This window comes from Varanus komodoensis, unplaced genomic scaffold, assembly GCF_004798865.1.
Source record: "Varanus komodoensis strain SLA01 unplaced genomic scaffold, ASM479886v1 scaffold60, whole genome shotgun sequence".
Classification (NCBI taxonomy): Eukaryota; Metazoa; Chordata; class Lepidosauria; order Squamata; family Varanidae; genus Varanus; species Varanus komodoensis.
The window spans coordinates 1,015,165-1,028,648 of NW_025336223.1; the positions used below are offsets into that span (position 1 = coordinate 1,015,165).

General features: G+C 42.4%; 1 protein-coding gene across 5 annotated transcripts in view; it reads left to right on the top strand.

Annotated features, from left to right (window-relative positions):
• The window catches only part of SYCE3 (synaptonemal complex central element protein 3), a 34,735-nt gene that overhangs the window by 6,550 nt on the left and 14,701 nt on the right, over positions 1–13,484 (top strand). The window contains exons 1-2 of one of the 5 annotated variants that reach the window (XM_044449779.1): positions 4,435–4,561; positions 6,156–6,265. In XM_044449779.1, the coding sequence (XP_044305714.1) occupies positions 6,218–6,265 (48 nt within the window). In that variant the 5' untranslated portion in view covers positions 4,435–4,561; positions 6,156–6,217. Of the gene's footprint in view, positions 1–4,434; positions 4,562–5,268; positions 5,419–6,155; positions 6,352–11,615; positions 11,895–13,484 lie in introns of those variants that run through there. The other 4 variants (XM_044449780.1, XM_044449781.1, XM_044449782.1 and 1 more) reach the window with 4 other exon arrangements.

The window sequence follows — 13,484 nt, forward strand, 5'->3', positions numbered from 1 at the left end:
TGTTCTAGAACCACTCTGTCCCAACTCAGGAGGCTGGCACCCATTGTTATGATTGTCCACCTGGGTTTTCTAGGCTCATTCCTTCTTGGAATTCACACTGGTCCAGTCATCATTCCAGTTCCTGGTCTATTCATTCCAAAATGATGATTTGTTTCTGCATTCAGGAGGTGATACAATTCTAGAAGAGAAACAAAACAAGTAGGCATGAGTGCAATCTTGACCGAAGGACCAAGCCCTGATAGCTTAGTCATTGTAATCAGAATGAAAACTGCCAGTTGAGATAATTTACTGATCTATTCCTGTGTGGTAAACATGTTGAACTGAGCAGTGCCCAGTATTACCTCCAGGTATTCCAATTGCTGGCTGGAACACAAGGCACTCTTCCTCATGTTCACTAGAAATCTATGGTCCTTGAAGCAATCAGGTGCACTGCAGACTATGATGATGCTCTGATGGAAATGCCATCTTACTATGGCTAGAGATAACCTTTTTCACCCTCCAATGCACTACTGCTGCCACCAAGAGCTTGATAAACACTCAAGGGCTTGAGGGAACTAACCGGCTGAGCCCTCCATTGAAAATGTTGCTTGCTGTAGAAAAATGCAAATACTTCCAGTATTTTCTCCTAATTGGAACATGCAGGTATGTCTCAGAGAGGTCTATGGATGGTACGAATTCTTGCTTTTCATATTTTTCACAATATTTTTCAGAGTTTCCATTTTTAAAGAACAGTTACTAAATACATGCTATGTATGTATTTGAAAACTTGAGTCCAAAATAGCTCTTATAGCCTCATTCTGGGGGAATAAGAAGAAGGTAGTGTAAACATTTTTTTATAATTTGATCTATCTTTCTGGGACTAGTTCTGTAGCTGTTATTTTGTATAGATAATTGATAACCTTGGTATCTGATGCTTGGAAAGCATTTAGCTCTGGGTAAATGGGCAAATTCCAAAGAGTAAAACCTGGTTACTGTGTCTCTCCCCCAATTATCCAATGTAGTTTGGAGCCAAGTTGGAGCAATGTTTAGCAAGTCCTGACCACAAGGCACCCACAGCTGGATTGGTGCTGGACAGGGTAATTCTTCTTTTCCCATTTGCTGGACTTTGAAGCATAGCTTGAGGATGCCAAATACATTTTAGGCATGTCAGATGATCTGCATGTACTGTGCACTTCTTGAAAGTGTCTGCTGCTTCAGATGGCCCTGATGGAAGCATCAATGTGGCACAGAAAAGTTCATCAAGGAAACATGAAAAGCACAAATAGAGAAAGGACTGAAAAGAAATGGAGCTATACAGGGAAGAAATACAATGAAATGGCATAGCCTTGCACCCTGCAAAGAAAGGCAAAGAGAATGTTCTGGCTATGCAACTACTGCAGTGGTTAAGAAGGAATAAGCAAGAAGGGAGGACCGAGCTCTGTCTTGAGGGCTGCAGGCCATCAAGAAACTTTTCATCACTTAAGCCTTCAAACAATGGGAGGCAATCTTGAGTGCTCTGGATGTTTTACATGCCAGCTCCCATAAGCACTGTTGATCAGTCATGTTGGCAAGGAATGACATATGGGAGCTGTGATCCAAAACATTGGTTTGCAGTGGTTTGGATTACTCATGCTGTGGAATGCCCTGACCTTTACTCTGCTCAAGTGCAGAACCCATATATGGGACTGCACAGGGATCACGAAAAAGGAACATTATACCCGGCTGGGCGTGCTTGTACAGCATATGATGGTGAATGCAAAATAGAAAGCTCCCAACAGCTGGTTAGCATAATCCAGAAAAGATTTGCCCCAAGCACTGATTTAATCGGCTTTCTTAATGTCCCAATGATCCAGTAAAGCAGACAGTATGGCCTGAAACATGAAAGCTTCAGTATTTGTTATTAATAGTAAGGGGGCAATCCTATAGCCCCTAGATATGTTTGAGAGGCAATAGCATACAGAGGACTCCTACCTTCAAAGTGTGCTCCAGTCTCAAAAGGAGGGATGGGAGATTTCCCCCATCCAATCCCTCATAGCTAGCATGGAAGAACCATGCTTGCTGGCCTCTAATTTGAGAAAAGTATTTTTTATTTTATTTTTTTGAAGGGGAGAAGGGAGGGAAATTGATCAGAGAGTCCAGGATATGATTCATCCTGAAACTCCTCTGGTATCCTTCCCATCCCACCCCCAACACCTTGTCAAAAAAAAGCCTACTTATTTAGACAGGGAAGAAGATGGGAAGGTGAAGATGGCTCCTGTTGTTCTTTCTACCCCTCAACAGATGATCGTAAGATCAGAGGCTTCCAATCACCATCCCCAACCACCTGTCAGCTTTCTTGGATAAGATTGTGCCCGAGCTGTTATAAGACTACCATTAGACTTTGGTATGGCTCACCTCTCTAATAGCTTGGTTGTACTAGTTTAATCCCCAAATGGGGCAAAACAAAAGGTTGACACCTTGTGAAAGCCACCCACTAGCCTATGGTTGGGGTGTGGCTTGAGTTCCTAAGCTATAAGACTTAAGAAAGACAACTTGTGGAAACATGTAAGTCTTTTTTGGCATATCAAGGGCACTCAATCAAAAACTCCACATTCTTCAGAAGTTGGGGTTACATGCATAAATTATGGGACATAGCTCTCTAAAACATATCGTAAGATTTATTGGCTATGCTCTTCCTCCAAAATGTCTCAGAAGTTAGATGAACTAGTATATAAAAGTATTCAGGTAATCACATCTCTATCTTATGTTATGTTAGTTGTGAAGTTGTGTCTGACCTATTGTGACCCCATGGACAACATTCCTCCAGGCTCTCCTATCTTCCACCATCTCCTGGAGTCCACTTAAGCTCACGCCAACTACTTCATTGATTCCATCTAGCCACCTCATTCTTGCCATTCCCTTCTTCTTTTGCCATCAATTGTTCCCAGCATTAGGCTCTTCTCCAGTGAGTCCTTCCTTCTCATTAGGTGACTAGAGTATTTGAGTTTCAATCACATCTCTAACCAAGGTTCAATTTGGATGCCAGGAAGTACTTCCTGACAGTTAGGACCACTGGGGTATGGAATGGGCTTCCACAGGAGGTGGTTTAAGCCTCCTTGGTGAGGGTGTTCAAAAATAGGCTGGACATGCACATGGTAGGCATGTCATGAATGGAGCTGGCTGGAGCCGGAGGTCAGACTAGATGGCCTGGGAGACCCCTTCTGACTCACTCTGTTTCTATGTTTAAAAATTGATTATAAATCTGACCTACCAGATGGCAGAGTTGCAATCCTAAGTACACTATGAGGTTTATTTCTTACTAAACACACTGCCTTCAGGTTTAAATCTACACATGCAAATGCTTTAGAAATTGGGGACCCTCCAAAACTGGACAGGAAGAGAGAAAGAGTGAATGAAAGGGCAGCCTCCCACCTGGAGCAGAGGGCATGCCATTAAGTTGGCTTCAAATTGTATGCAGGATGCACATACACATCACTGCCTGCCAGCCAAGCCTCAATCATGAGAAGCAAGGAGGGAAGGAACTTGGCTGGGGGGAGATGTGGGAAGGGGAATCCCATAAGCTTCCCTGCAAAGAGAGTTCTCGTTCCCTCTGAATCCAAGGGGCCACTCACTGGCCCCTGCAGTCGCAGATGCATGAGAAGACTCCTAGCTGGAGTGGGTGAGGGAGGAGAGGAAAAGCAAGCAAGGCAAAAAGTCGGAGCAAGCAGCTCATGTTGAGCGAGGAAGACTGCTTTTGCCTGAAGCAGCAACCTCACCCGTAACCTGGGAAGCCACTTGGAGGAGCCTTGATGTGTGCAGCCTCTAGAAATGTGCAGCATGCAAAACACTCTGTATGCTTTTTGCAAACATACCAGGCCTTTCACTCTCCTTTTCCTGTTTTTTTTGCAAAAGGGGTAGTCCAGCACGGGTGGCAAAGAGTAAAAGCTCAGCAACAATAGCTGGGTCTCATCAAGAGGAGCAAGTTCTGGGAGGAAGAGAGAAAGGGCTTCAGGTCAAGACAGTGTCCCACAAGAAGAGTATCCCACTTTCAGCCACCCTCATTGGTTTTCTTGGAGGAGGAACATGGAACTTCCCAGAAAAAAGAGATAGCAGGACTGCAGCCATATCCAAACCTGGGCTTAAAATCCTGTGGGGAAGCAGTGGAAAAGCCTCTGGTGCAGCAAGGCTGTGGACGCCACTTTCATAGGAGTAGCCAATACATGCTACAGGAAGTTGTGGGAAAAGTGCCACCAGAAAGCAGGTATTTCAAACAAAGACTGCTGGACATTTCTGGAATGTGAAGACAGTTCCTTCACACCATCATGTAATGGTTATGAAGGATTGGTTGTTGCACTTTGCCTCAATCCTGTGTGAAGATCTGTGGCATTGGTAACAGCTGAACTTTTTTACCCATCACTAGGTGGACAGTGGGGAAAACCAGAGTTGCCTTGACTGTCTGTTCCAGTTTTCACCAGAAGTTTGCTGATAAGTAGAAAGGAAGAGAAAAAAATAGGAGTCCTGTTCAAGTGAAGATGAAAGCATCCTACCTTAGCTACAGCTCGCTCTGCTACAGAATATTGGGCAGACAGCGTTTTCCCCTCAGGCAAGCATGCTTATTTCTGGGGTTCTCCACTAATAACACATGCCTGCTGTTTCCCTTCTTTAGCATCTTGTTCAGTAAGTATATTGTTCACAGTAGCCACATGAGTCTCTGTCAGTCTGATTCAAGAGGAGATACAGCAGTGGAAAATCAGGATGGTTAGGTCAACCAAGGGAAGAGAGTGTGTTCCTCTTTGTTTGATCAGTAAGTGATTATGGTCATTTTGTCTGAGACCACCTGAACAAGCTAGTTCTTTAAGCCTTGAGAGGCTTGTTAGTGGCCATCAACTCCAGCAGACATATTTGGAATTTCCATAGCCAACCACTGGACTTGCACTGTCCATGTCCCACCCCAAAAGAGACATGCCAGTTAACAGGATGAAAAAAGTCTACAGAAATGTCATGCTCCATAAAAAGGCACTGATGGTCCATCAGCTTGATATGTGTCTCAATTTCTTGGAAAGGAACTGAAGGATCCTTTCTCTGGATGAAGTGACCAGCAGCCAATCATTGATGTAAGAGCAGACTCCCAGGAAGGCACTCACCAATGCCAAGAACTTTGTAAAAAACCCAAGTACCATTGTAAGCCTGAAAGCAACACACAAAACTTATACGGGTTTGTACCTATGGTGAAGGGGGGGGGGTAATGTAGGTAAGATCTTTTGACTTTGATGTAAAAATATTAATCTTTCAGATGAATCAGTAAATAAGACAGTAGCAGGAGAAACAATATGAGAATAATCATGCGGAACATTGTGGGTGTAATGAAGGAGCTGCAGCCCAGGATGAGATGAACCCCACCATCCTTCTTCAGTATCATGAACTATCAGGATGGAAGGTCATCATGGAGCCAACCAGCTGGTACACATCCTATCACACCTTCCATAAGATCATAAAATAGTAGAGTTGGAAGGGGCCCCTAAGGCCACGAGGTTCAACCCCCTTCTTAGTGCAGGACTCCTTGCTAAAGTGTTCCTAATAAATGGCTGTCCAACTGCCTCTTGAATTCCTCCAGTGTGGAAGAACTCACAATCTCCCTAGGTAATTGGTTCCATTGCTGTACTGCTCTAACAGTCAGGAAGTTTTCCTGATGTCCAGCTGGTATCTGACTTCCCATTAGCTGAAGACCAATATTCCATGTCCTGCACTCTGGAATGATTGAGGGTCCTGGCCCTCTTTGGTGTGACAAACCTTTTACGTATTTGAAAAGTGCATGTTTCTCCTCAGTCTAGTAAGACAGTCTAGCCTCCTGGCAGCATTGCTCTTGATTTCTCTGACATTCTCAAATATATAAACAGTTAATCCCAGACAGTAGCATATCAGTGTTTTATTTCTCTTTATTATCTATGTTTTGAATACCATGGTACCTTAATATGCACAAAACCTTGCTATCTCAATCATCATAGTCTGACTGTTCTTAGCCAAATAGTTTTAAAGCTGGTGTTCCATCGGAGCGATCATTATCACAGACTGATTTAGTGTTATAAGGTGGCTACTTCTGCTTAGTGACTTCCTTCTCTAATAACTTGCGAATCTTAATTCCTTGCTGTCTCAGTTCTCAATCACTGGTTATTCCTCTTGGTATTTTTGTTTTCCAGATTGTGGTAGCTTCATTTGGGGACAGAAGGTCATCATCTTCTAATGTGACTGTGGCACTTCTATGCCAACAAGCACCAGAAATTCTACCTACTGTACTTCTGTGCAGGCAGTAAGGAAGGCTCCTTTATATCTATTCATTAATTTAAAGGGGATTCCCCAGTGGTACCGGATTCCTACATCTTGCAGCATTTCAGGGTAGGTCTTGACTGTTCTCCACTTCTGCAAGATGCCTGTGCTAATGTCCTGGAACTCTTACAGCTTTGTCTGTCTTTGTACTGGCTGCTTTGTACTGGCGCTTATGGAAATTGCTTAGAATATACTCTGCTTTTGGCAGTTATCTCTGAAAATGTACATTTCTCAGCTGTCTGCCCTCTGTTGGTCTCCCTCCGAATATTCTATCAGCCCTTTTAATGTCATTGATTTTGCCTGTAAATTTAACATTCAGACTTGCCAGTCATTACATAATAAAGGGCCCCTACATCCTCTTCATATGGTAACATCAACTTCTGTCCTGCTCCTCCAGGTCCAGCTACAATCTAGCCATATTTTTGAGCTGTGTGCCAGAGTTAGATTCATTTGCTGTGGCTGAAATCTCTGCAAATTGTGCAGAAACTGCCTTTAGTTTTGCTTCTAATGGAAAGAGCTCTTTCTGTGGAGCAAAAACCGTGTTCTCTGCCAAATGTGCTCTGAGTTGCTGGCACATCTATGTCCTTTGACAGAACATTTGTCACTTGCCCATTTTTTGTCTTTGTGCTGCCTTTTGCCTTGACAGTTCCTCCTCCTTTACTCAAATACTTTGAACTGTCACTTGTATCAGCTATGGAAGCAGTGAGATCTGGTATTTTTCCATACTGCCAGCTTAGTCCTTGCTGCGTCCCCTTTGTGGATGCAGTATTTTTGAATTGGTGGAATTAGCAATTATCAATGTCAGTATTGTGAGCCGCACTGAGAGCCCAGATATAGGCTAGTGCAGCAGAATACAAATTGAAATAATTAATAATAAAATAAGCCCAGAAATTATAAAATTATATTGTCACATCATGCTCACTGACAAGCTAGTTTCCCCTCACCATTTTTATTTTCTAAGAGTCCTTCTGTAGCCATTGTAAAGGCCAGATGCTTTCTTGGAACTAAAGATGGTGCTGTAGGCTGGCATTTTGTTTTGTTACAGGCCAGTATCTACATTGTTTTCCCAGGGGAAAAAAGCTTTTAAAATCATGGAATGGCATGAAGCCTAACAAGCACCAAGGATGCCCACAAACACAATGTAGGAGACCCTTGTTTTAAAGACTTGATGGAATTGGAACTTGAATATATAGAGATTTCTTTGTGTTGCTTGAAAGCCTTGTTCTGCTTGTGTAAGAGACAGCCTCTTGCTCCTTACCTGCCTTACTTACATACCTCCATCTTCTACATAATCATTAATGAGAACCAGTATTGTGTAGTGGTTAACAGGGTGGGACTAGGACTTGGGTGATCTGGGTTCTAGTCCCTGCTCAGTCATGGAGCCAATTGGGTGACTTTGGGCCAGTCACAGTCTCTCAGCCCAACCTACTTCACAGGGACGTTGTTATGAGGATAAGATTGAGAGCAGTAGGAGAATGTTGTAAGCTGCTTTGAGTTCTTTAAAAAAAAAGAAAAAAGGCAGACTATAAAACTAATAAATAGATAAATAAAATACTCTTTTGATTTTATTCTCTGCTCCTTATTGTGTTATGCCGCATTTCCATTTTTTATTATTTTGGATTGGAATTTAATTTTTTTTAATTCTAAGTCTCTCAGAAACACGTAATTATGGGGCAGCATATAATTTTGCTACAAAAAAGCTTGTTCTGTATCAGCAGTTCCTTCCAAAGCAGCACAACAAGATACCTGAGACAAAGAAGACTGTCATTGGCAAAAACAGCTCTATAGCTGAATCTATGAATAACAAAGATGCAAATGACATTATTTGAAATACATGCTTAGAATTGGTGGAGCTGAAGATAGGTAACAGAAACCATGTTAGTAAATAATGTATCCATAGAATCCAAGTGTCACTTTGTGGTATTGTCCAAAAGCACTATGATACTGATACTGCTGGCCAGGCTTTTTGACTAATTAAAAAAATAGAATCTGGCTGCATACAGTTTTTTAATTAATTAAAAAAAGGGAAAGGGAAACTTGTAAGGAAAGACTGATGACTAAGGATGGTTTCCATTGGTATAGCACAAATATGTCTGGCCAAAGAAAATTGCACCTGAAAAAATATCAGAATGCTATGCTTCTAATTAGAAGCAAAAGGAGTGTTTCTAAGCAGATGAGTACCTATCTTGCTCAGTAAATAGCCTGCCAGTTCCAGGAAACACATGAAGGAGAGTGAACAGGACCAGCAAACAGGGTTGTTTGCTTGTTTGAATGTGGGACAATAGGAAAGCTTGAAGAGGAGTTAACAGGGTAAAACAGTTGAGATGCCCACCAGGGAATTCCAGGCAGACGGGATGAGGTAGCCAGTGCAACAGACTCTTCTGAGAGTAAATAATGTAGCTTTCCAGGTAAATGAATACAATTAAAAACAAAACAAGATGCTTTGGAGAGGGTGTCCTGTGTATTCCAGTTTTACATGTGGGATTATCTGCCTGCTGGACAGACATTGTGGCTGTGTGATTGGTGCAATGAACTCCTGGTTTTCAGAAAAGTAAAAAAGGCAGAAAGATTAGTGGATAACTTCAAGGTGATGGGGAAGGAGGGTTTCACTCCAAGGAAAATAAATGATTCTTTAAAAGAGACACATTCCTTGGGAGATAAACAGATATTCTCTGGCACCAAGATGGGGAAAGGTCAGGCAGCTCATGACTGTGATCACTTCAACCGCTAAAGGCATAAGCACCTGGATCTGTGATGGTTATGCACACTACATGAACTTCTTGACTGGCATGATACAATATTATGACTCTTCTCTAGCCTTTTGACTAATAATACTGGCAATGCAATAAATAACTATTTTGAGATACTTGTTGTTGGGCTGGAATCATGATTGTTCATGTGATCTGGGTTTGAATGATATTTATTTTACTGAAAACATTTCTATCCCATCCTTATCCGAAATGAATCTCAAGATGGCTTACAAACTAGAAACATAACAGCACATTAAAATACAAATACAGCATATTAAAGTATACAATGAAATAATTCCAATTATATGATAAAAACAACCCTTATAATACTGGGTAAATAAAAAGGTTTTAGTGCTGAAAAGAATAAAGCATTGGTTCCAGGTGCAACTCTCTGGGAAGCAGATTCCAAAGCCTGGGTGCTACCACAGAAAAGGCTCTTCTCTGAATAGCTAATCTTCTAACTTCCTTCAGACAGGTCTCCTAAAGAGGGACCTCAGTGGAGGAGCTTAGAGTTTGGGAAAATGTATATGGAAGGAAACATTCCTTCAAATTTCCAGGCCTAAACTTTTTAGGGCTTTATATATATCAAAGTTAACACCTTAAATTCTGCTTTAAGTTAACACCTTGAAATTCTGCTTGAACTGGTGGTCAATGAAGATGATATATCACTGGTGTTATGTGGTCACATCTGCTAGTCCAAGTGAGCAATCTTGCAGCTCTGTTCTGTACCAACTGAAGTATCTGGCCATCTTCAAGGACAGCCCCATTACAATAGTCCATTTGGGAGGTTATCAGCATGTGGATTACTGTTGCTAGGCTCTGCCCATCCATGTAAGGACACAGTGGATGAAACAGTCAAAGCTGATGGAAAGTGCTGCTCATCACAGGAGTCACCTGGGATTCCAGAGATAACTCTGGGTCAGGAAGCACTCCCAAACTACAAAGCCTGCCCATTAGGAAGAGTGCAACCCAGTCCAGAACAGGGCAGATATAAACTTACTGGGACAGCTGGATCTCACCAACAGAACCTCCATCTTATCTGGATTAAATTTCAATGTATTGGCCCACATCCAGACTATCACACCATCCGGGAACTGATTCAGAACAGTCATCACCAGTGTGCTGTAGTGGTTAAGAGCATGGGACTGGGGCTCAGGCGATCTGGGTTCTAGGCCCCGCTCAGCCATCGAGCCAACTAGGTGACTTTGGGCCAGTCACAAACTCTCAGCCCAACCTACCTCACAGGGTTGTTGTTGTGGGGATAAGATGGAGGAGGAGAATGATGTAAGCTGCCTTGAGCCCTTTGTAGGAAAAAGGCAGGATATAAATTGGAAATAAATAATTAGAAGAAAAAGAGAGGTAGAGCTGGGTAACATCAGCATATTGGTGATACCTCAGTCCAAACCTCCAGATGACCTCTTCCAGCAGTTTCATATAGATGTTGAACAGCATGGGGGATAAAATGGAACCCTGTAGGACTCCATAGCATAATTGCCAGGCTGCAGAGCCATAATCCTCCAGCACCATCTTCTGGAATTTGCTGGCCAAGTAGGAGTGGAAGCACTTGGGCCAACCTCTCCAGAAGGATACATGGTCAATGGTATCAAAAGCCACAGGGACACATTCCCCCTGTCCTCCTCTCAGTAAACGTCATCCCTCCCTCCAAGAATGTCTGGAGTTGTTCAGCTACCATCCACTTGAGAACTTTGCCCAAGAATGTATTAGTCACTGCTTGCCTTTGACAGCTCTTCTGGACAAGGTTTAAGAATCAGGCTCTGGCCTTAGGCTTTTTTTAACAGAAAAAGCCTCTGATTTAGTGTTACTTAGACCTAGATTTGTACATGTAGGTAACCCATGTGACATGGTAGTTAACTTGTCCCACCTCCTGCAGCATTTATTTATTTATTTAAAGCATTTTTATGCTGCCCCCTTCACAAAAAGCCTTGGGGCGGCTTACAAAGCAACAGACAGCTGTAAAATAAACCTTAAAATCCGGATACATCTCGGCAGATTATAAAACCAATAAATACAGATAACAATTAACAGTTAAAATGTCGTTTAAATAAAAAGGTCTTGGCCTGGTGCATTTAAAATCATTAACTTTTACAGTGCTCTATCCCTCCAGCTGTTTCTTAACTCCTGGCCAGAATCATAGTGTTTTAAGTAAAAAAAAAAAAAAAAGAACTAGATCTTGTAACCTGGAATCTGACTACTTCTATAGTCTGTAAACTGAGTGCCCAGCGGAGCAGAGCAGAGAATGGCCTAACCTGCCTCAGAGGGTGCAAAGGAAAGGTGTGGGAGAAACATACCAGCTGCTCTGTAACTCCAAGCAGAATACTGCTAGTAAGTTTCTAATCCTACCTCCCACTCACATTATTTAGGGAGGCCGAACGTCGGTCAATTTGTATAGTACCACCAACTCCTGCGATTACGCGCAGCGGAGCGCAGCGAGGAGGCGAGAAAGGGCGGCCGCCCGCACCGTTCCCCGCCCCCACGGGCTCTGCCGGGTTCTTCCCCCTCCGGAGGCGGTGAGGCGGCGCCGCCATTGGCCCGAGGGAGCCGCGGGAGCGGTTGGCCGCTTTAGGCGGGAGCGGGGCTGCTGCTGAGGGAGATGGCGCCGGAGGGCGTGTGACAAGTGCGGCAGAGACCGTCGGTGGGGCTGTTGCGGGCCTTTAACGAGGCACTAACGTTTAATTCCAAGTGTCGTTACCGCATGGGACGAGGAGCAGGGGCGTGGTGCGGAGTGCCGGTGGCCGCGGCCGCGCTCTGTCAGAGAGCGGGGAAGGCAGGGAAAGGGCCCGTGGTAGCAAACGCTTAAAGCCCTTTGCGTAATCTGGCTGGTCCGTGCAACAACCCTGTAGGGTAAGTTTCGTTATCCCCACAGTGTAGGTTGATAGGGAAGAGGCGGAGAGCAGCGCGCCTGAGGTCACGCCGGGCCCAGGACCTGAGATGAAACTCAGATCGCGGACTTGCGGATGGATAGCTCCGTCTCCGCAGAAGGAACCCCATCACAGCGCTGTTGCTTCATTTCAAATAGTCTGATTTGCTCTTCCACAATACTTTAAAAAAAAGTTAATCCCAGTTAAGCATGCATTACAAAAATATCACGAAAAAGTGGAGTAAGCCGGATTAAACAGCAGCTCGAAGAAAATAAAACAAAAAGGGGCATACAGCAACCTCATTTCCCCGTTCAAAGACTCTTCTATATAAAATTACCTTGACTGTTTCCTTTATGACTAGCATTCACTTGAGGGAGGCAAGTGAGCATCATTTGCTTTGCTTCTACTGAAATCTGGGTTAGATGCTCCAAATATACATGTCTGTGGGATAGAATTCAGTGGATTTATCTTCTAGTAAATTGTATTGAGGGATGAAAATACCATTGAAGTCTATAGAGATGTCGAAACAGACATGTGTAGAATTGTGCTGCATTATTAGCAATAATAGGCATATTTTGTTGGGAGCTCTATAGAAAGCAAACAGGTAACCCAGGCACAATAGTTTGGGGCTCTCATCCAGCACCTTTGCCATAGTATCAGCACCTGTATTAAAATACATGGAATAGTAATATAAAAAATGTATCACAAGTTTCAGCTTGTGGTAAGTGACACAATGAATCTATTAATAAACCACCACTAGCAATTTGTTCAATAGGCAAATCCATTTTAATGGAACACAAAAAGAGTATTTATTTGAAACTTTTCCAGATCGTCCCTTACCGTGGTCTCGGGATGGTTTAACAATAAGACAATATAAAATAAAATAAATCTCTTCTATATTTTATAATCTCTATAGTATCTGTAAATTTTACTTATTAATTTTATGCATTGCCTCCCACCACAACGTACTTAAGCATAGAGATCCATGATTGAAAAAATCAAATATAAATTGAAATACAATTGAAAAATTCAATTATATTTTCAATATAATTGAAAAAAGTCAAAATAAATCATAATTAGCCTAGTTTAAATAAAAACACCACAAAAGCATAATCTGAAAACAGTACGATATGAAAAATATTCATCTACAGTAAAAGTACTCCTTGCCCCAATCCAGCATAGAACGAACAGTAAAAAAGCAGCCCACAGCATGTTCAAATGCTATGGAAAGTAAGTATACCTTTGCCAAAAATATAAGTGATGATACCTTGGGGAGAAAGTTGTATAAAGGACTACCACATTATTTACATAGACTAAAATTAAGAGTTGAAATTATCAGACATTCTATTATACAAACACACTTAATGAATCATTTAATAGTTAAGCAGGTAGTCTGTTTGAATTACTTGTTTGTTCGTTTTATTCTGGCAAATGTACCAAATTATTGAAAAGATTGTCCCAGGAACCTTACTTTCTGCTTGATAGTAAGGGGGTTAAGCCTTTGTTGCCCACAGTCAAGATCTTAGACAATCATTTTCCAACTTTAGGAGGCAATCCTTAGCAAGTTTAGACA